The sequence below is a fragment of the Pleurodeles waltl genome, chromosome 7 (genome assembly GCF_031143425.1).
Source record: "Pleurodeles waltl isolate 20211129_DDA chromosome 7, aPleWal1.hap1.20221129, whole genome shotgun sequence".
Classification (NCBI taxonomy): Eukaryota; Metazoa; Chordata; class Amphibia; order Caudata; family Salamandridae; genus Pleurodeles; species Pleurodeles waltl.
Genome location: NC_090446.1, coordinates 983,871,056 through 983,894,423, shown reverse-complemented (window position 1 = coordinate 983,894,423; position 23,368 = coordinate 983,871,056). Strand labels below are relative to the sequence as shown.

Below are 23,368 nucleotides of genomic sequence, written 5' to 3'. Positions count from 1 at the left end.
GGCCTGGCAAGTGGATGCACTTACCAGGTTGAACTGTCAGTTTAAAACTGTCCACGCAGATACTGCAGTAGCAGGTCTGAGACATGTTTACAGGGCTGCTCATGTGGGTGGCACAATCAGTGCTGCAGGCCCAGTAGTAGCATTTGATTTACAGGCCCCGGGCACACGCAGTGCACATTACTAGGGTCTTACTAGTAAATCAGATACACCAATCATGGAGAACCAATCACCAGTACAATTTAGACATACAGCATAGGCACTTTAGCACTGGTAAAGTGCCTAGAGTCCTAAAGCCAACACAAATAGGTCAGAAAAATTAGGAGGAAGAAGGCAAAAAGTTTGGGGGTAACCGTGCAAAAAGGGCCAGTTCCAACAAATATGAAATCTGGTAATAAGAAAAGTATTGTCCCAGGGTATGGAGTGCAGTAGGAGCAGTAGAATGTTTTCAAATCATCTTGATGCACAGATCTTTCCTTGTCAAATGTGGTATGCATTGATTCATTTACTAGATTGTTATGAGGTTCATGTTTGCCCAGAATGCTAAGTGGTAAGGCATCAGGGATAGCGTCTTTCTATGTTCCCTGAAGCACCACTGGTAATTAAGGCCAATTGTCTGAACCCAGGAATCACTCTACCTCTAGTTTCAGCTAAACCCAAAAGGGAAAATAGCAGTACTGCTGGGCTTACACTTTTCCACAAGGATAAAGGGCATTTGCCTGTTTAGTGTGGGGCACACACAGATCTTCCCATCGGCTGATCCCTCATCATAGTACTGGGTCTGTGTGTAAAATGATCAGAGCACATTTTCCCCCTGTGGTATCAGAATCTACGGATGACTCCAATAACTCTGTTGTTGAAAGGTAGGGAGTCCTGAAGGAGAGTTAGTCACAAGCTAGGCTGTGTCTGTCATGCAAGTATGTCTGCCTACCAGCCTTTCTAGGGACATTGGCCCCTCGGGAATCCCTGGATTGTCCACCAAACAAGGGCAATATTTTAGCACTGTACACGAGGAATCTGTCTGATAGACAACGGGGAACCTCGTTGTCCATCAGACACATTGTTGTTTTCATAGCTCCCATAGCTTTCATAGCCTTCATAGCAGTTTTCTACCTATTTATTTCAGTCTGTCCTTTTGTAGTCTTTCTAAGTGGCTGAGAATTTACCTCTGTTGTTCATTTTCTATATGCAAGTATTCTCTGTTGCTCATAGGTGGAACATTCACCATTGCAGAAGAAAGAACGTGTCTATAGTACTGTCGTTTACTAGCTGTTGTGTATCCTTCAGGCTGTTTTGTGCCACTAGTAGGGTTCCACACATGATTTGACTAGAGGGAGGGTATGCTGATCCCCTGTAATTGAGTATAGTTCAGGACAGTGGTAAATTAATTCTGGACAAATGGTCAATTATATGCACACGAACACTGGACAAAGTTCGATTTTACGAGCACATAAAAAATTACAATTTATCGTATAAAACCATAAAATGAGCAATTGGCACAAGAATTTCAGCTTATCCTAAATCTGAGAGATAAGAAGATCACCTTTTTGAAAATGCGAATTTGTTTTTTCCTTCAATCTGCTGGCACTGTCTGTTTCCTCCAGAGGGAGGTGTCTGGTAAACTTTGAAACAGGTGTGGAATAAATAGCCGGCCTATATTGCAAATATCAACCGGATGAGTTTGCCGACCCCACCGCCGCGATGGTTGTGGGTGGCGGGGCACGTTCTTCACCCACTGATTTCATGTTACTAGTGGGAACACATTTTAGAACTCGCAGCAGTTTTCCAAGCATATGCATACAAATCCATAGGCTGACTGGCAGCTCTGAAGAAAACTTATGAAATATCCAATACTTCAGTGTCTACCATTGTAAAAAGGACAATAATTGGCCTGTAGCAGCAAAACTTTTATGCATTAACTAACACTAAGCGACATTTATGATGCTATCAGCCCTCAATGAGATATGTGCACCCTTTATTACCATGGGAGCAGGCACATCTTTGTGCAGCATCACTGAAGAAGTGCCTGCTCGCTAGTGCCACCACCCGAACAGACAAAAATGTAATTCTTAATTCATATGCCGGTAGAAATGACTCATATTTTAATATGGTATAGGTGGTTTAATTCACATTGCTGTTCCTGTAGCAGCTAATGGTCCGATAACATAGTACCAGAATTGTTATTTTATGGAAACAACTGTGGGGTGGTACTTAAATATCCCTGTGTCCTGTCCTGCTAATAGTGTGTGCCGATTTCTAATAGTATAGTACCAAGTGGCTGCTTAATGTGCCAGCTTGTCAGGTTCAACTTCCCAAGGTGGTACCACTTGGAGACGGATTAAGTGCACATTGCACTACCAGGATCATAACGCCACATAAAGTACGCATTGTTCAATGCCATGTTCTTTCCATTTGCCCCACATATGGGTACATATTGCCATGCCAACAATCTCCCTAGGAAAAGAGTGGTGACAGTGGCTGCTTCCATCCTTCTTTGAGTCTACTTTCAAAGAGGTTTTTGTTGTCTTATTCAGGTGCCAGCTGTAAGACAAAGGCAACAGCAGGTTTGTTTTGCTTGTCCTATGTTTCTGGAACTCGCATCTTTTGAACATTTGCCAGTCCCTCTTCATGAGCGTTAGTAAGGCAGTGTGCACGGGGGTTTACAGTTGCTTTGAAGAAAGAGTGGTGCCTCTACGGTGCTTCCTGCAGGGCCACCCTGGTTCGAGTGCCTGAGGAGAGTGCCCTTTGCTATCAAAGTTGATGTTCTTATAGAGAGAGAGATGGACCAGCTGCGGCCAAATAAATTGGCAAATTGGCAGATGTGGAAAGAAATAGTAGCCTGTTATTAAACAAATCTTTAAATAAGAGCACCAGAACATGGTAACAAGATTAAAACCAAGAAAGTATGTATGCAACAAAAACACGATTCTTGGTTTCTGACCGTGAAGCTCGACTATTTGGCACTGAAGTGCATCGATCCTTCCACAATTAAGTGCGAAGACTCATAAAATCTGAGCATTTTTTTACATGGGGACAAAATAATGCAGAATCCTGGCCAGGGGCAGCAAGCCAAGTGCAGTATGAAGACAGTCCATCCCTTGGGGAGAGTTTCAGTCCATTGATGCCACAGGACGCTAAGCACTGATTAAGCTCTTAAAATGCCTTTGGAAAGGGCCACCCTTACATAATCTTTACTTGGGTTTAGTGGGCATAGTGGTTGGTTGCAACAGATTATCAATTATTTCGTGTTGTTTCTCTTTTACAAATATATGCATTGAAATCTGTACGCAAAATATTGTAGGATAGTCTTCTTGTAGTTTATTCGAATTTGCCAAGTAGGGGAAATGCGACATTGGGAGATAAAGAATTAATGCCCGAAATCACGTTTTACTTGTTGTAAAACACTGCGATCCTTGCAACTGCTTCCAGCGATCGGTTTGTGAGAGGATGACTGGCGGGGTGGGGGAGGAATTAGTACATTTCCAGCTCCATGCCACCCCTATAGCAATGTATCAGATAGTTACTGTTGACAGGAGACTTTAGGAGATTGTCAGTAGATTGGGACGGAGCAGCACTGGAGTGCATGCAGATAACCTCTGCCACTCCCATAACTGCCTTCGCTGAGGGGAGCGGAATCCAGAGTAAATAATTAGGTCAGTAACCAAGGCTGTGTCGCCGTACCGGCGATAGGTGCATGAAGGCAGTGCGGTCGCCAGGGAGATGTGCAAATTAAAAATGGCACAAGTAAGGTCATCCACGCATGGGCGTTTGAAGGCCCTATAGAAGAGGCCCCATTACCATATACAGAGCATAATCTTTGTCTTCACAAGCCGATTTGGTTACATTAAGATGTGAACCAGTTCGCGTTTGTAATTTACAAACAAAATGTATGGAAATATTAGCTGTTAGTCTGCTTCTAAGCGCTCCAAATTTGGGGACAGAGACACCTAAAGATAAAGAGATCTGACCACCGGCTTTGCTCATGTAGGGAAAACCTAACCTTGCTTTGCCACCCTGCGCCACTGGGAAAGGGCATAAATGTGCCATATCTACAAGCTCGGCCGCATTTCTGTCCTCTTGCCCTGTGCTGGCGCAAAAATTTCTACCTAGCGCCAACGAAGGCACCCTTGCACTATGGTGCTATGTGTTGTCAGGATCATTGTTTTTGTGCAGGAAGGAGCACCTTCCTGTACAAAAACAATCCCAGGAGGAAAAATAAGGAGAAATAAAGATATTTCTCCCTATTGCATCACTCTTACGCCACCCCTGAGGTGGCAAAGGAATCTGACACATTTGCAGACACAGTAAATCTGGGAATGCGTCAGATTCCTTCGGGTTCCATGGGTGCTGCGTAGGAACACCCCCAAGCAACACCCATGGAACGCCCCTTTCATGCAGTGTTATGCGTGAATAGGGTCTATATTTACAAGGCCATGAAAAGCCATGCAAGGTGGCTTTGCACGTCCTTGTAAATATGGGATTGCACACTGCACCAACGGAGCGTCAAAAAAATATGATGCTCCAGTGGCGCTAGGGCCTCTTAAATGAGGCCCTCATTCTGGTGTCTTCCATCTGCCATCTAGTTGTCCATTGTGTTCAACTATCATAGATCTCTGTTAGTGCTGACCTTGTGCAATGCAGCCCTTTCATCTGTTAGCTAGCTTCTCTGGAGAATTACGCTCGTAGAGCGCCATCTGGTGCTGAGCGAGTAGAAGCCGCCTCTCTATTCTTTTTACCTGCCCGCCATCTCTTGTTAAGTTCGTGCTGATAACCGTGTAAGAAAACGGCTGGAATTTGTTTCCTAAAACATCAAAAACATAAAGAAGACAGTTAGAAAGTAAACAAGTGCTGCCTTAAATGGTTTCAGAGAGATTGTTAAGCTAACAGCCAAATAAGCGCCATGCTACAAAAAGAATGCTGGTAATATTACATGTATTTTTTTCACATATCAGATGTTGGCTGTTCCAGAAATGGAAAATATTTTTTTCTGAGAAATGTGGCAGCCGTCTGAAGAGATGAAAGTAATCCAGGCTGCCTGGGTCCTCAAGGCCTCAAGTGCTCTTGGCAGTGTCTCCCCTCAGGCAGTCCAGCACTCTGGGGCCATTAGCTGGCAGAAGCTCCAGTGAAAACTCAGCATTTTGTTACACGACAAAAGGGTTAGAAAAGCTGCAGCACCAAGGGGCATATTCACATGCCCCTAGCGCCACCTTGTGCCACATTAGGGTTATTTTTTTTTAACGCTAATGTGGCCCAAGGCCAAAGGCCATATTTACCAAGTGGTGCAATGCATGCATTACGCCACTTTGTAACCCTTTGTGTTCCTTAGGCCTGAGCCAGGCATAATGTATGCAAAGGGGCATTCCCCACCAAAAAAATGTTGCAAGGAAATCTAGCACATTTCCTTGCGTCTTTTTTTACAGCACTTTTAATGCCTGTTTCCATTATTTATAAAGGGCCCCTATGTACTCTGCAGGAGTAGTGCCAATATTCTGCCAATATTTTGGCGTTTCTCCTGCAGAGTACATCAATAGCGTCAAGAAAAATGACGCTATTGCCCCCTACCCTGCGCCATGGTGCGCCATATTTTAAATACGGCACCCACATGGTGGCGGTAGGGGAGCATTAAAGGGAACAAGAAAAGTGGCGCTGCACCTGCACTTTTCTTAAATATACCCCCAAGTGTGTCCTGCATAACACTGTTTTAGAAACATGTTTGAAATTCTGCATGGTGCATTTAGTTTAAAATTTGATTATGACTTGGGCTAGATGTGTGCTTTTGGGTGGGTTTGATGGGTTCCTGTTTCTTGATGTGTTCCTGTTTCTCCAATCGCCGGAGCAGACTATGCAGCTTAAACTGGTATGTTTTGTAGCCTTTCATTAAGCTTTGTGTGTCCTTGTTTAGACCACATTGCAGTATTCCACATGAGCCATGCGACTGATCTGGTGAGTTGCACTCGATGTGTTGTTTAAGAAACATGTAGGACATTCAACAACAATGACATTTGTAAGTGGTTTCTTTCTACCACAGCACGCAAGTGATTGATGAAAAAAGAACCTGCCTTAAATTACCCCCAGGTTTGTTAGAATTTGTATTGATATTAGGGCTGGAGACTGTGTCAAATCGATCTTTCCTCGATCCTCTTAATAATACATTATAACTTTTGCTTCCACCGAGGCCCAAGAACCTTCTGCGTTTAGAATGAACGTGATTCATGCTTTATTTTCAGTGGAGATGAAAACGTGTGTTGCTTGTGTACAATCAAAATCAGAGGTGGTGATGGTGGTATTCATTTACCCAAGTCAATGAACATATTTGTGTTGATAAGCTGTGGTGACAAGGGAGAACCTGGGGGGTTCCAATGACACCCCAGGACTGGCCTGGCCACATGGCTCAGTCTAAACACCCAAGCAGACTGGATAAAGTGGGCAGAGTAATTGTGAGCCACTTTGCCATGCAAAGCAGCCTTGAATGAATGGCATGGGTTTAGCTATCATCAGTTCAGCAGGTGTAGTGGCAGGGAAGCCCTGGGTGGGAGGGGCCCACAGCACCCCATTAGTAGCTGTTTATTTTACTACTAAAATAGGGGGCGAGGGACATTGTTTTGCTTGGGTTCGGGTACATAGAGAAAGAAAAAAACATTGAGAATGGCACACAGTTTGCTAAGAGGCACCGGGAGAATTCCACCAAGATCACATGGAAATAAAAAAGTTATTGAAACTTCTGTTTGCTCTTTAATTCTTTCAGCCAAACGGACACCGTGTGCACAGTGCCAGCTATTTCGTTTTTATTTTGGCTAGTAATAAGTGCAGTTTAAATTCCTCATTTTGTTGCTTCACAGAAAGAACTGCGTGTAATCTCTTCAGTTGTCACCCCCTCTTTCTGTTTCCTCACAAGTATTGTGTAACATCCCAAGGTCCTAAGGGTCTAGTCTCTTCGTAGGAAGTTTTCCCAAATTGCTTTTATTGTCTCCAGACTTTACTTTCCCACATTTGCAACCATTCACTTGCCACATGGAAGCCTTATATCCCTTTCTCTTTATTCCACTTTAGGGGGTATGGCCCTCTGAAATGACAAAGAAAGATGAGCATTCGCTGGTTGCTCTGGCCTCCAGCTGCTCTCCCAGTCTTCACCCTCCTTGTGGCATTCTGCTTCCCTGGATTCCGCTTGTCGCAAATGTAAAAGAGGCGCATTCACTGGTCTTGTCTGGCTCCCTGCTGCTTTCCACTCCAGATTGGAGGGACTAGCCTTAGATCAGGGAACACCAAGACTCCTCTTCTCTCCTCTGATCCTGGCTGCTCTTATATTGGTCAGCCTGCCAGTCTGGCATTTTCCCCTTATAAAGTTTGGGGTCTTCTGATTGGCGGAGTCCACATCCTTACAAACCTTAGCTCTTCCCCCTTTACAAACCGAAACCCGCTCTTCACCTCTGTTCTTAGACCAGTTAGGTATATATCGTCCTGTGGGAAAGATAAATCTGCTTCCAGAACCCCTGATCCCACAGGGAACCCCTTAGCGAGGCGTATCTTGGCCACCCAGGCCCCACTTCCCCTGTGTGGGATGCCATCACCTGCTTTATTAGACTGTGTCTCTGTGAGTGCATTGATGTCCTCCTACAAGAACCGAGAGCTAGGAACCAGCAACCAGGTGTTTTTCTGGGACCTCAGCAGTGTTACCAGGAGTCATGAATTTTCGACTGACAAAGTGTCGCACTACACTACAGCTCAGAACCATCCTGCCATCTGAGTGAGTTATCCCGTGAAATCCTGAGTCCCTAGGCAAAGCACTCATGAATGGCCTGTTTCTAATCCATGAACAGCTACGACCTCCATACCATGGAACCCCTGGTCTGCTCCGTTATTGGCAAATACAAGATTTGCTGCTGTGGAGGTATAAAATTCCTAAACACGTGTCAGTTCTTAAATATCTAGAATACTGAATTAGTTACTCTTTGGTGAAACCTATTGCTTCTTTGTAAGTTACTTGGATGATTCTATAACCTCATTTTGGGAGAGAGGCCCTTTCCCCCCAACCATCCTGGAAAGGTCCAGACGCACTCAATGTATTCTTTTGCATGTTGCAGTCAGAGTTTAGTAGTAAAGCATTTTTGAGGGCTGCATTTAGCTGCAGGCTGTTGTTATTCCCTAGTCCACAGCGTTCCTCCTGTGGATTTGACAGAAGTTCTTCTAATACACTGCCTCAGTTCAGTAAGGACAAGTTGGACCAGTCCAAGCCTTATCTATAATTTCGGACCATTCTCTCGGTATCACAGGCTGCAAATAGGTCCAGGAGGGTTGCTGCTGAATTATGGAGAACTTGAAGTATTATGCACTTTCTACGCATTTGTGATATTGTTTCCCGAGCTCTCCTACACAGGGTGTCTCTTCCAAAACTTCTAGTAAAATGCAAATATAAGAATTTACTAACACAAAACATTTGCTTCTGGTGAAAGGCAAGGCAACATTTTCCTCGTGGAGACTTTGAATCCTAAAATAAATATGATCATATTTTATTCAACAAAACCAACTTTTTAAACTTCTCACCGGTACGATATACAAATCCACAACATAACTTAACAACAGTTTATGGCATTAAACCATTGATATTATGAATCTTTGCTGGATAATTCTGTTTATTTAAAAGAGAATTTTGTCGAAAGTCTTCAAAATTAACTCTGTTGTTTTGAGGGAGATTTTGACTGGGAAATAGTTTGCACATCTACTCTCATAACTTTACCGGGTTTACTATCCTCTGTGAAGCTTCAGAGAGCATCTTTGTCCCCCCATTGCAAGCTAGAACAACTAACATGGGCAGGATAACACAGTGAATTAAGTGCTCACCACTGGGATCTGTTGTAAGAGCAGGCAAAGTCTCAATTCTGGCAAGGGCAATTCAGCACTTCATTTTTCTGTGGTGATAAATTTAATAAAATATTTGGTGCCATCTATTCCATGTGAAATGAATCTACGGATTTCCCCTCCCTGTGCTGTAGTGTCTGTGCTTGAGGTGGGCTGTATCGAATGTCAAATCTAAATTCAAGCCAGACAGAGAAACACAACAAATAATTAAGACATTTCTTTTCATATGTTACCGGACAATGTTCACACCTGTTACCAATTCATTTGTATGGACTAGAAGTGTTTTTATATTTCCTTTAGTGGTGAGGGCAGGAACCAGGAATGTGGGATCGAAACAGGATTGAGTTACACAGAAGGCTCTTCCTGTTTTCTAGAGGATTTATGGCACCATGGACCACAACAGAAACCAAGGAGAAAGGAAAATTTCCTACTCTCATCAACACACCGGTTATTATGTCACTGTCACGGTGCAACTGAAATTTAAATAGCCTACAGCCCTTGTCTGCCTGGAGAAGTGATTCTTTCAGTGACTGCAGCCAGAGCCCATGCACTGCATAAATGAAAGGGGGAAGCGCCTTGAGGACAGATGACAGGGGGCTCTTCGGGTTTCACCGGGTGCCAGGAGCAGTGTCTGCTTGGGTGCACTGATGATGGTGTTTGGGAACCCGTTGAGGACATCAGTCAGAAACAGATGTGGCCTTTTATCCTAAAATTCTGGTTCTCCTGTTCAGCCTTTGATGGGATGGAAAATGTGTTTTCCTTGGGTAGCCTTAACGAAGAAGACCATATAGTCATCGTTGCATCTTCTGACAAGATAGAAAGTGTGGGTCTCAGCATTGGCAGTGTTTGACTTTTTAGACTAAATGGGTCTTATTTACAAAGGTAAATGTACACTTTTGGTGTAAGTTTACTATTTTTCTGCTCTTCACAAACTACGAGTCATAACATCTTTACGACTGTGGAGAACTCAGCACACTAAAAGATAGGACAGTCTCTGTAGTCATGAAAATACTACACGTAAAACTACATTCATAGTTTGTGAATAGCAAAACAAATAGTAAACGTAAACAAAAAGTGTAAGTTTACCTATCTGAATAAGACCGTACGGTTCTTATTTTGAGGTTTTGTCACCGTATATTATTCATAATTCATCAGGACCTATTTTGAATTTTAAACCATATTATACTGCTATTACCAGTGTTGCTTATGGTAGGTGGAGTATGTGGTACTCATTGTCTACTTTTTCGGGAGTCTTAGGACAGCTAGAGTTTACTGGGCTTAAATTGAGACAATCAGTACTTTTGTGCCCACATTAAGGCCCTCATTATGATATTGGTGGTAAAAAACGCCTACCGCTGCGGCGACAGCCTACAAAAGACCGTCGCCGTGGCTACCAGCCGTCTGCCGTATTATGACCACAGCTAGATTTCTGCCAGAAGAATGTCGGAAGTTCGGCTGTGGCCATGCCGGTGGATGGAGGTAAGGTGGCGCTGCTGCCACCAGCAGCACCACGCCAGTAGACCGCCGCCAGCCATATTATGACCCATAATATGGCCTGGGGGTGTTCTGCTGGCGGATGCTGCGAAGCGCCCTGGCACGTCTCCTGCCGGAGGACCCCCTGAACACAGGTAAGTGGGTGCTCCGACAGGGGAGGGGGTTGGGGGTGTTGTGTGTGGGTGTGAATGTTTGTGTGTGCGTGTATGCAGGTGTGTGTTTCGTGTTGAATGTGTGTGCATGTATGGAGGTGTGAGTGCGTGTATGTTGTGTTCCATGAATGCGTGTCTGCGTGTATGTATGAAAGTGTGTGTGGATGTATGTGTGAATGGATGTATGCATGCGCGGATGCATGTGGAAATGGGTGTGTGTGTGAAGGGGTGTGAATGTAGGGGGGAGTTTGGAGAGGAACGGGGTGTGGGAGTATCTGGAGAGGGGGTTGGGGTGGGGAAGACCTCTATCAGTGACAAGGAAGGAATTCCCTGTCACTGATAGTGCCTACTGCCATGGTTTTCGTGGCAGTAAGGAAGCCACGGGAACCATGACAGTAGGGGTGGTCATTATCCCGCAGGCAGTACAGTGGCGGCTGCCGGGCTGGAGATTGATCTCTCCAGCCCGGCGGCTGTTACCGCTGTGGCGGTTGGTGTGGTACATTGGTGGTATGGCTTCAGCCAAACCGCCAATGTCATAATATGGTGGAAAGTACCGCCAGCCAGTTGGCAGCACTTTCCGCCATATTACCACCGACCGCCAGGGTCATAATGAGGGCCTCAGTCTTTTCAGAGGCAAGTAGCACCTGTGGGCATCACTGATTAACAAGAGCAGTGCTGTTCCGTGTGTTGTATGCACTGTACATGCCCATCACATGGTTCGCTGTGCAGCAATGTGAAGTTTCTCACCCTGGTTCAACCGACATGGTCACACTTCACAGCAAGGGCACCAGCACTCGCTCACTCAGGTTAACAGCTGCACCAGTAATACCAGTTGAGAGAAGGTTGCAGCAATGTTGGATGTTCGTGGTCATGAGGATTTTGCTGCTTGGGTTCTTCCCCAGGTGAAGTCACAAAACCCATCCTCCAAACAAGCTAGGTGCCTGCTTCGGGTCATTACTGAGAGGGCCTCTTGCTGGTGCAGTGTTCTCTGTTGATGTTAATCTTTTCTCTTCACTTGTAGATTTCTTCGCAGTGCAACTGCAAACCTATGGCAAAATTTGTTTACCATTGTGATGCTTCGGGGTGCTAGATGGTTACAACAGAACTCACACCCTGTTGAGCCCCATAACACCCTCTTTAAGTTTTGTGTTAATGCAGCAGCCCATGTATGGGGACACTCAAGGCCCTAAGACCTCCAACCCAGCATTGTCTTGCAGACCTTTCTTCAAGCAGGAGTTGGTAGATTCCTCTCACCTGCTCTCCGTCACAGCCCCTGTCCTTCATAGTAGCATCTTCTTCTACATGTCAGGGGACCTCCAATGCCCCTGTAAGAAATCATTCAGCTCTCTCCCTTGAAAGAGGGTCCAAGCAGCCCCTTCTGACTGTCTGGTTGAATTTCGCCAGGCTACTGGTGCCAAACATAGCAACAAAGGCCCATATTTATACTTTTTTAGTGCCGCATTTGCGTCGTTTTTTGACGAAAATGCGGCGCAAACTTACAAAATACAATTGTATTTTGTAATTTTGCGCCGATTTAGCGTCAAAAAACGACGCAAATGCGGCGCGAAAAAGTATAAATACGGGCCAAAGTGTGCATTGGGAACCCCACACTGGAGCTCAAAGAATTTCGTAGTCATTAGTGTTGTGGAGAACCTGGCTTACAGTTTCTGCCCCATCTTTAAAGTAAAGTTGCAGACAGTAGTTTTATACTTTTGTATTGAACCTGTTAATGATTAGACTGGTTCAGGGTAGTTCTGCCTTTTTGCTTGTACAGACAAGTCTGTGTTGCAAGTTGTGGGCAAGATGATAGGATGAAGCTAGGAGTCTCTTTTCTGGAGAGACCCACAACCAGGTACAAACCCAAGGATCGGTGCTCTACTTAACTACCTGTTAATCAGTTGGGGTCATCCTTGCAGAGAATAAAGGGCCAGGGGAGGGTGGGGTTGCTGTTTAACTTCAATGCTGTCTCTTTTTCTTAACACTCCTCAATTTGATCCTCTACTAAGGATCCCTGGAATATTTTGGAGGGATAGGGCTACTGGACAGGGGGGGTGCTGCAATTCAAATCTGCTGTCTGGGCTTTTCCTCCAACTCTCCACCTCTGAGATACCACTAGAATGTAACAAACACAAAATGTAACCCAATGTGGTGTTGTATCACAGCCGTGCCACACCCATCCTCCACACACAAAATAATGTACATATATGCAGCATTTATGCCCCACATATGCCACATAGACTGGCATAGGACCTAGTTGCAGGGGACTCTTTATCAATTTAGAAACATGGGAGACGGGAATGGCATGGCAAGCAAAATAACGATGGATTAAACCCAGATCTGTGACTGGGGGTGAGTGTTTGCATTGTTCAGCACTCCGTCCATCATCCTTTTGTGTTGCTAAAGTTGCCCCAAGTGGGAAGGGTATGCCCAGACGTGGGTCCCGTGCTTACTATGCCACCAGATTCAAGCTAGCCTTTCTGATGAAGGGTGATACCCTGAAACCGGTCCCAGGATGCTTGTTTCTGGTCCAGGGAGGACTTTGCTGGCAGTTCAGGCTGGACTGTTCCCATGGGGAACAGAGTCAAGACTGATTTGCATATAGCTGGGTCCAAACTGGAATGGCATGGCAAGCAAAATAACAATGGATTAATCCCAGATCTGTGACTGGGGGTGAGTGTTTGCATTGTTCAGCACTCCATCCATCATCCTTTTGTGTTGCTAAAGACTACCTACGACTCCTGGACTGAACGCAGTATAAGACAGACTTGACTGAATTGGTCTTAGCCTGATTTAAGTCCCTGTTTTCAGAAAGAGTGTCAATAAGTGAACATGAGTGACTTTATTTATGTGAGAGATAAGGTGGATTGTAGGATGCCCAGGTATCCACTCTAACCACACACCTCTGTAAGAATAAATCTGTGCATGAGAGCCATTTGAAAATCTTTGTCAGCATCTTCAGGGTATGCAAACATGAGGCAGTGATGGCATTGGCTTGGGTGGACATTTCAAGTTTGCTGTTGATGATACCAAGATTCTTAGTGTGGGTATTGGTCTAGCTCTGTGATGTGCTGTTCCTGAAGATCACAATTTTGCTCTTGTCGCTGTTCAGTCTTAGAGAATTGGTCTTCATCCAGTGGGCGATTTCAGTCATGCAGGCATTCAACTTGATCTGGGCGCTGGACATTTTGTCCATTAACTCTTTTAAATAATTTAATTTAACATTATTTCCTGTGGGGTTTTATTTTAAGTCCCTAACTCCCTTATTTTCCATCGGAGAGTGTTGCAGTACCAGTGATTGGCTGTATGCGATGTTGAACTTGCTCCATCTTTCATCTGGAGTACATTTGCTACTGTTTTAGATCCTTTTTGGCTGCAGTTGCTTTTGAAGTGCAGTTTGTAAACATGAATGACATGTCTCTCCCTAAATCTCTTCCTAACTCTCCTTAAACCTTTCCATGTACTAAGTATGCCCACTCTTCCTGTCACGCCCCTTGGTTTCTCTCAGATTTACTACTAAGTTGTAAACTTACATGTGTGATGATCTCTCCGTAGAAGAGATATGAAAGGTGGAGGTGGTGATATACTTTTGTAGATTTGTGCATTATATTTTGTAGTTCGTAACTAGAACTAATATATGAACTATTTTATGCATTACAAAATGTAGTTTGTGAATCAAGCCCCATTTTTTTCTGTAAAATATGTATGTATTATTTTTTATCTTTGTGTCTGTTTCCTTTTCCCCTCTGTTTTCTGAGCAGACCCAGAACCGAGGCCAGCGGATGAAGGAAGGGGCCCATATCAACAGGTCACTGCTGGCTCTGGGCAACTGTATCAATGCACTAAGCGACCGTGGAGGGAACAAGTATGTCAATTACCGCGACAGCAAGCTCACCCGACTCCTCAAGGTATTATCAGATATGCGTGGGCCAAGTCCTTGTTTATTGTGGTGCCCCTACTGCATGGTTCTGTTGAAAGGCCTCTGCGGAAATCTGTGTCTGCCCTATGAGTCACAGGTTCATATTTCAGCTATGTAGACTCAGCCTTTTAGTTTTCCAAGTTTGATCACATGAGATCCACTCATTTGGAAATTGCAACACGTTGTAAAAAAGAACCAACTAAGCTCCATGTCAGATGTAGTGTACGCTATTTGATTGATTATCATTATTTCATGTCAAGGTAAAATGATTGATAGCATTTTTGCTGAAACGGGGGTTGGAAACACTGCTTTGTGTACAATAGAGGTAAGAAGATGTAATATACCAGTGCATATTCTACCAGGGAGACCTGACAAACTGGTCCTTCAAAATAAATATAAAAAATAGCAGCCCATTCCAAAAAAAGCACTGCTTTTGCTTATTTCTTTAACGTACAGCCACTTACTGATCAGTGAAAAGGCATTTTATTTGCTTAAACTGACATCTGCCGTGGTGGCTGTGCATGTTTTTCATGGAAGGTTTTGGAGCGGCTGGTGCTTTGGGTTGAACCTAGCAGTGCTCAGGTAATTACATGGTGGTCCCTAGGAAGTGCTTCCTTTTGTGTGGCAATACTTTCACGTGGGTATGCTTTTCAGGATCTGAAGGTTTGTGCTTCATTCTCTTCCATTCCAGGATTCCCTGGGGGGTAACAGTCGTACAGTTATGATTGCTCATATCAGCCCGGCTAGCAGTGCCTTTGAGGAGTCTCGCAACACACTCAGCTATGCAGATCGTGCCAAAAATATTAAAACCCGGGTAAGACAAGGTGCTCTGCATATAACACTTCCCAATATATTGAATCCATAATGCATCAGTATCCGGCTTCATAATCGGGACTTACTTTATTTTATGGATGTTTACTCTTGCTCAATTCCACTCTCTCCAGTTCTCTCACTCTCTTGCTTCTTTTTCATCATTCTTTTTCTCCGATTCTTTTTTTGTCACTTCCTCTATACGAGAAATCTCCAGTACTATTCTACTGTCCCTAGGGGCGTAAGACTGGGGTGGTGTGGGTGGCGAGGGGAGGAAGAGGTAGGCTTAAAGGCCAGTCTAGAGGGAAAGGATTGCAGATTGTGAGGGGTACTTAAAAGACAGTGGGCCAGATTTACAAGAAACTGATGCATTAGTACTGATGCACTAGTCTGCTTCTGTCGCCCCTGCCCCACCTAATGACACCATGCATACGTCGTATTTACAATACGCCGCACCGTGGTGGTCGATAGGCCAATAGTGTCAACATTTTTCATGCTATTGTGGCGCTTTGCTCCACTAGCATCAAAAATGTTGATGCTAGTGGAGCATAGTGTAAGGAGGCCCATAGGTTAATACTGGTGTGTCATTTTAACGCCTGCTCTGAGCAGGCATTAAAATTGATGCAAAAAATGGCGCAGTGAAATCTTGTAGATTCCACTGTGCCATTTCTGCAGGCTTTCTAGCGCTGGAATGCCCCCCTTGCATACATTATGCCTCATGCAGGCATAATGTGGTGCAAGGGGTCGCAAAGTGGTGCAATGCACGCATTGCACCACTTTGCAAATATGACGTTATGAATATTGCCTCCTTGAGCCACATTAGCATAAAAAAAATGATGCTAGTGTGGTGCATAGAGGCGCTAGGGACTTGTAAATTTGGCCCAATATTTTGTAAAATAACCATGTTTTAAGACCTTCAAAACAGAGACGGATGTGTGTGTATGTTTTTGTCGGAGGGAGATTTTAAAATTCTCTGAGGAAATTTGACAGACACCTTACCCTACCCGACCGACATCTCCTGTTCCCAACTATTTATTAAATAATACATTTGTTAGGGGGCTGTAACACCAAAAATACCTCCCCTGAAGCTACACCTCTGACTATCCTATTTCATCAATTTCTAGTGCGCTTTTTTTATGCATTATTTTTGTTTACATTTACTTTCTTGTATGTTCTCTTTGTCATCCTTTGTCTATTTGCCTTTTATACTCATCTCTCCACTAATTAACCTTTTTCTTCCCCTCTATTTCTCTTTCCATTTTTAGCTCTCTCTCAGTCTTCTTCTTTTTTCTGTTTTCTGTCTTCATCCTTCATTTCACGTCTCTCCAAACCTGAGTTTCACTTTCTTGTTCTATGTTTTTCACCATCCTTCCTTTTCTCTCCTCTTGTTTTTTATTTCACCACCTCTTAAAGGTGGCAAGGCTAAGGCTCCTCTATTTCCCTCGTTTGATCTTTCCTTGTTACTTGCGGCAGGTGAAGCGGAATCTGATGAATGTCTCATACCACATTGCACAATACACAAACATCATCTCAGACCTGCGCAGCGAGATACATCGGCTGAAGAGGAAGATTGACGAGCAGAGTATGAAGCAGATCAAGAATGGGAAGAATGACATCCGCAACATTCAAGGTGAGAACAAGCTTCAAAGCCTCTTCACAGATAACATCAGACCCTTTGTCTCACCTCTGAAAAGGAGCAAGACGTTCCATTAGACCAAGTTATTTATTTGAGATTCTTGCTTAGAAACTTTACATTGTCTGTGTTCATGACCTTGCACTCCTGGTACATATTTTACTTTTTTGTTGGTTTGTACTACGTAGGGGTATCGTGGGCTAAGTAAATACATTCACACTGCTTTTGTGAGATTTTAAAGATTGCAATAACATGTTGTAAATCTTCACGTGCAAGTTAATATTCTCTTTCTCTGATTTACAATGAGAGTCACAGATATTCGATGGAGTAAAAGTCAAAAATCCTCTGATAGAGGTTCTGATTGATGGTGCTCCTTCTAAAAAAAGGCATCTTGTAATTTATAATGAATGATCTACTGCCAATATTTCAGGTGAGAATGTAAAATCAAAGTTTAACTTTCAAGTGTGACTTATGTCGAACTATTTAGACCGTACCATAATTGGTTATCTCGGTGCACTCAGAGTTCCGACACTTCCATTGTACCACCTTCTGGATGACCTACTTGCTTCCATACTGATGCTCGCAGACTACCCTGTGACATTTGGTACTGTGATCATACAGTTATCCCGGATAGAATGCACTTGGGAGCTTCTGCCAGTTCTACTACTGTTTCGTGGTTCTGATCCTTCCTATTTTTTCCTGAACACAAAATGAAAGCCATCTCATTGCTTTGTGCTCCGTTTAACTGTTTCTGCTCGGTTCATCAGAAAGGCGTCCTTTCCTTTACCTAATGTTTAATGTTGATTTGTTCTCTTTAATCTAGAAGTTTGTAGAGGATTGCAATTCATAAACAAATACAATTCCTTTGAAGTTCTATATCAAACACAAGCCATCAGAAAAAAGACAAGTTCGTTTTCACGAGCTCGGAAAATGAATTACATTCTATTCTGTTCTGATGTTTCTGAAAGCACGTAGCTACCGAGATCGGGCCTCCCAGTGCTAATACCAACAACACCAACTGGAATACCTTAATGAACTTTCCAGGGAAATTCCTTCCTTGACAACCTTAAACTTTTCTGCAAGTTATTGCCACATTAATTATAACAGTAACCTAACATCCATTTTTCAGTAGCTTTTGAAACTTAGCTGGGCCCTGCATTCCACAGACTGTTCATTGTTGTGCAATCTATAAGTCTACTAGTTCCTAACTTCATAGTGGGAGTTTTTCAAAGTCTTGGTTTGTGATGTTGCTGAATCCAAGATATTATGAGGTCTGGTTTATCTGAATGAAAGACCATGACCTCAGAACACCAGATATGGCATTCATAATTGGTCTTGTAGTCTCATCTTGCACAGCAGCAAAGGTGACATGTTTCACATAACAAACGTCTGCAGAGTGACCCCGATTCATTATTTCGTACCCATAAATATGCTGTGCTGGAAAATGGTTGACCCAATGCCACCAGATCACATAAAGTGTTATATCATGAGGGTACATATTGGTTGAATAAGCTGCACACTATAGAAGCTTTGTGCAGTGCTCAACCAATGCCCTAGTCTGCATTCTGCTCAGTAGTGAAGCCCCTTGTGTCTCTTTTGTCAGAGGGCTGGGCATTTGTGTGCCAAATATGTGATCTATATTTCTTGACACTAAGGCCCATATTTATACTTTTTTAGCATCTCATTTGCGCTGCTTTTTGACGCAAAAACGGCACAAACTTACAAAATACAATTGTATTTTGTAAGTTTGCGCCGTTTTTGCATAAAAAAATGACGAAAATGCGGCGCTAAAATAGTATAAATATGGGCCTAAATGCCATAGATTTCCTGGATTCAAATAATAACTTTCTAAAGAAACGATGTAAAGACGCCAATGATTACAGTTCCATGACTTCTGCTGAACCAATTTCTGTTGTTCATTTCAATATCTCTCTTATTTGACCAAGGTGACATTAAGCAACTGGCATACCACCTCAAGGAAAGAAAGATATATTTTCCTGCATGCACATCAGCATGTTTTTACACATTTAAACTTATTTTGCCACTCTACATACAGAAAACCACTGACACCTTTCTTTCACATAGAATTTGCTTCAAGTGCCCACTGGTATGACGCATTAATTGAAAATACCTGCAGTTCTTTTTTCTAATTGTCCAGGGGCTTCCTACAGAAAAAAAAATGTTATCTGCTTACTTTGGCAACACAGCTTTCCATGTGCAGAGAATGTCTGTTGTATTAAAATATTCCAGAATTTATTGAAAAAAAGTGTGTAGAAACAAAGTAGGGGGAAGGTGCACACTATTAAATACAATTTTCTTTGAATGTATTGCTGTTCAATTTATCCTGTGGCTTCATATATATATTCTGATGTATTGCCATCTCTTTGTTGTTGGTTTCAGCTGAGGTTCAACTCCATCACTCTCCGTACGAGCGGCAAGAGATAGACCAGTTGCGGGAGCAGCTGATTGGGGCATTTCGGGAGCAGATGGAGATTCGACGGAGCATGATGGAGCTCGAGAACAATCACATGGAGATACAGATGGACACCTCCCGACACTTGCTCATAATCGCTGAGTAGGTATCCAGGCAGTGGGCAAGCATACATGAAGTGAAGTTAAGTGATCTGATAGTTAGTAATAGATCAAAGCAAGAGACTCAGAAATCAGACCTTAATACCTAAAGAAGCCAGGAGTGCCCAGCATTAGACTTGGACACTTCTGTACAAGCCCTCACAGCTTCTATATATGGAAAAGGTCAGAAAATTCCGAGGGTTGAATTTAAACCATGAGAATTTGAGTCTAGCAACAGAAGATGGCAACCAAAGACTCTTTGTCAGACTTTGAGAGTTCCTAGGTTTGGAGGTGGCAAAGCTAATCTAGACTCTGAGCACTAAGACTGTCCCAGTACACAGATAGCACAACAAATCCCATGAATCAATGTTTACTTTGAGAGCTCATCTAAGGTGTAGAAATATAACAAATATCGAGAGCTAAAGTAATGTGAATTCCATATCGACATAGAACAGTAAATTATAAGACTAGGGGCCATATGTACCAACGCATTTTCCCATAGACACAGAATGGGTAAAACCCTTTGATACATCTGGCCCTAGATGTCCAAAACTGTAGGAGCACCTTGCTATTTGTAGCTCAAGAAATACTTATGCTATGGCTGAACTCAGCAGTTTACATGGATGGAAATATAACAGCAAATCTTTGGACTTGGGGCCTCAGACTCTTCATATATTCAGGACAGGGGGTAGGCACAGGGATCCTGAGATTTGGATGCCTTTAGTGTTCCAAACTATGGGCCTCATTATGACCCTGGCGGGCGGCGGAGGCCGCCCGCCAGGATCCCGCCCTCCATTATACCGCTCCGCGGTCAGAAGACCGCGGAGGGTATTATGAGTTTTTCCCTGGGCTGGCGGGCGGTCTCCAATAGACCGCCCGCCAGCCCAGGGAAAAACTCCCTTCCCACGAGGATGCCGGCTCGTAATCGAGCCGGCGGAGTGGGAAGGTGCGACGGGTGCAGTGGCACCCGTCGCGTATTTCAGTGTCTGCAAGGCAGACACTGAAATACTTTGCGGGGCCCTCTTACGGGGGCCCCTGCCGTGCCCATGCCATTGGCATGGGCACGGCAGGGGCCCCCAGGGGCCCCGCTACCCCCCCTACCGCCATCCTGTTCATGGCGGCTTTCCCGCCATGAACAGGATGGCGGTAGGGGGGGTCAGAATCCCCTCGGCGGCGCAGCGAGCTGCGCCGCCTTGGAGGATTCTAAGGTCAGTGGAAAACCGGCGGGAGACCGCCGGTTTTCCCGTTCTGACCGCGGCCAAAGCGCCGCGGTCAGAATGACCAAGGGAGCACCGCCGGCCTGTCGGCGGTGCTCCCGCCCCCGTTGGCCCTGGCGGTAGAGAACCACCAGGGTCAGAATGAGGGCCTATGACTGGATTTGCAAATCCTGAGATCTATAGCCAGGACTTGAGAGGTCCCTGCTATGATACCAGGACAAAAAAGATCATGGCATGAGGGGTTCCACCTATAGTACTAAAGCAATAAATCCCAAGTCCTAGGGTTCAAACAATGAAAGTTCACAGTTAAGCAGTGACTACCCATGTTTAAGTTATGCAGCTAGTGCACAGACTGGAGTTATTGTTTGGTCCTCATGCACCTTTGATAGTGGAGTATATTGAACATCTATTTTGTTGACAGCATGTTTCATCCTTTTATTTCCATGCTTGGTAACTTAGCTGGGAGCAGGAGAAAACGCGCCGTGCCCGCAAGTGGCGGGAAGAGATGAGAAAGGAAACATATGGCAAGGATGACAGCGAAAAAGATTCAGATACTGGAGATGATCAATCAGACATCATGGAGCCCCAAGAGGTGACTGTAGCAAGGGAGAGCATTGTTGTCCTTGTGGGGGAGCAGAAGAAGCTCAGAAAGCGGAAAGTAAGTAACAAAGTCTGCTCTGACCATGGTTAAAAATGACAACTCAGAGACTCATTAGGTGATTAGGTTGTTTTCTTCACTGCTGAGGAGGGCATTTCTGAAACATCCCTGCCTAGGTGGTGATAGAATTGTTCTTGAATACCCATCAATGCTGTCACGAACTTTATTTGATGTTTATTGGATTACATGGACTGTGCTTTATCATGAACTGTTGCTTGGCTCCTTCAAGTGCATGCACTATGCAAAGTCAGTTAAAATATGTGCCAAACAACTGTCCTAAACGATGAGAGTTTCTCTTATTTTTGCAGTTTCACAGCCTGGTTGCAAACATGTTTTTAGGTGTTATTTAAATATCATTGCTACAAAATGGAGACAAATCTTGCTGAAGAGAAGAGAAATGTTCAAATTAATTTTAAATAAGTATGAAAAGAAACATAGAAATATATAGATAATTTATTGGTATAATGAATGGTTAAAATGGCTAAACATCTGGGGCAAGTCCAATGTTACATACCACTGATGTAAGATTTGATTTTTCTGGGTCAGTGGTGACTACCTTTTAAGGTCTTTGCTAGACAGCACTTGCACTGGCTCTTTGAAACATGCTCTATATGCTTGGTGGTCTTCAGGCCGCCCATAAGGGTCCTATTTGCTGGCTCCATCATCACTCCCCTATTCTCGTACCCCATTTGTCCATGGCATGCATTTGTCATGCTTCTTGCTGTATTTAGCCCTTCCCGAGAGCAGGGACTAAGTACTATATGAGTACACTCGTCACCATTTTAGCATGTGTGTTTTACGAACACTTTGTTCTTTCTTGAAAAGCAGTTGACACAATCGGTCTTGTTTTCAATCCCTTCTGTCTCCTCTGTAAACAGGTCGGTAAAGCTTGTTCTCAACATGTCACATTTGCTGTGCAAAGACTGAGGTCAAATGTCAAACACTGTTTCCCTGTCTTTGGTGCGTGTTCAGTCTTGCTCGTCACTGCTTGCACTTGATTGCATCTTCTATAGTTCACTTGATCTGCCTGTGCCGGTCCCCCCACCACTACCTCCTGCCCATTGTTGCTTGCCGCGCTAAACTCCTGCTGCTGTATACAGATCCTCTCCTCTATCCCAGATCCCTTTCTCCCCCCTGACCCTGCCTTTCCCATCTTCTTAGTAAGTTCACGTTTCATGGCTGTGGCTGCTATTAGTGCTGTCTCCGGTGTCTGCTGCGTGTGTTTCAAAGGTCCATCCTCTTGTACCAGAGATGTGACAAATAACTGTCCATACAACTGTGGGGACCATTTTGCTAGCAGCTACCTGTAACCGTGTAACTCAAAGAGACGTTGTATTGTAATGCATGGGCAACTCCGAGCATTGTGCATGCCATGCCCACAACAGTCCAACAGCCCAATCCTCACCATGTTGGCATTTTGCGGCAAAGGATTACCAGAACCAGTCCTTCCGGGTTCCTAAATGAGAACAAACTAGTTGCTTTATTAACTTCCATAGCGTTACACTTCAAAAAAGAGGTGTCAGTAAGAATAACTTTACGGCTACACAAAAAAACCAGTGAATATGCAACATTGTCTTTCAATTTTTCAGCATTGATTCGCTTGTAACAATGAAAAAGTAATTTGAGAGCCACTTATAGCTTGCACATTGCGAACCTAGTTGCATATTGGTGAGGTTGGAATTATGCCAAAGGGGCAAAGCGGGTGAAAGCAGCTATCTGTAACTGCTGTGACAAGAGTTATATTGCCACTCAATTCATGCTTTTGCATTCGTCTGCCCCTCTTTACGTTGACATTTTTCCTTCTCTCCTCACCCTTTCAGCTCTGTACAGGAGCTCCTCAGCGACGTGATGCATTTTGAGTTACCGAACGCTTTATACATTTATAAATATAACACAAATTAGCAAGAAAAAAATAAATAATAATAATAATAATAATTAGGTCCACCACCTTGCTAAAGTTCCTTCCTTCGTATCACGGGACTTTAGTGCAAAGGTGCTCAGCACAAGTCTAAGAGGGCAAGGTCGTTTCTAGCTTTTCCAAGATAACCACTGACTGACTGAATG

General features: G+C 43.9%; 1 protein-coding gene across 1 annotated transcript in view; it reads left to right on the top strand.

Annotated features, from left to right (window-relative positions):
• The window catches only part of KIF19 (kinesin family member 19), a 279,912-nt gene that overhangs the window by 189,672 nt on the left and 66,872 nt on the right, over nt 1–23,368 (top strand). Inside the window, exons 8-12 of the mRNA XM_069199793.1 lie at nt 14,258–14,404; nt 15,107–15,229; nt 16,699–16,855; nt 19,259–19,433; nt 21,106–21,304. Of these exons, the coding sequence (XP_069055894.1) occupies nt 14,258–14,404; nt 15,107–15,229; nt 16,699–16,855; nt 19,259–19,433; nt 21,106–21,304 (801 nt within the window). The remainder of the gene's footprint in view (nt 1–14,257; nt 14,405–15,106; nt 15,230–16,698; nt 16,856–19,258; nt 19,434–21,105; nt 21,305–23,368) is intronic.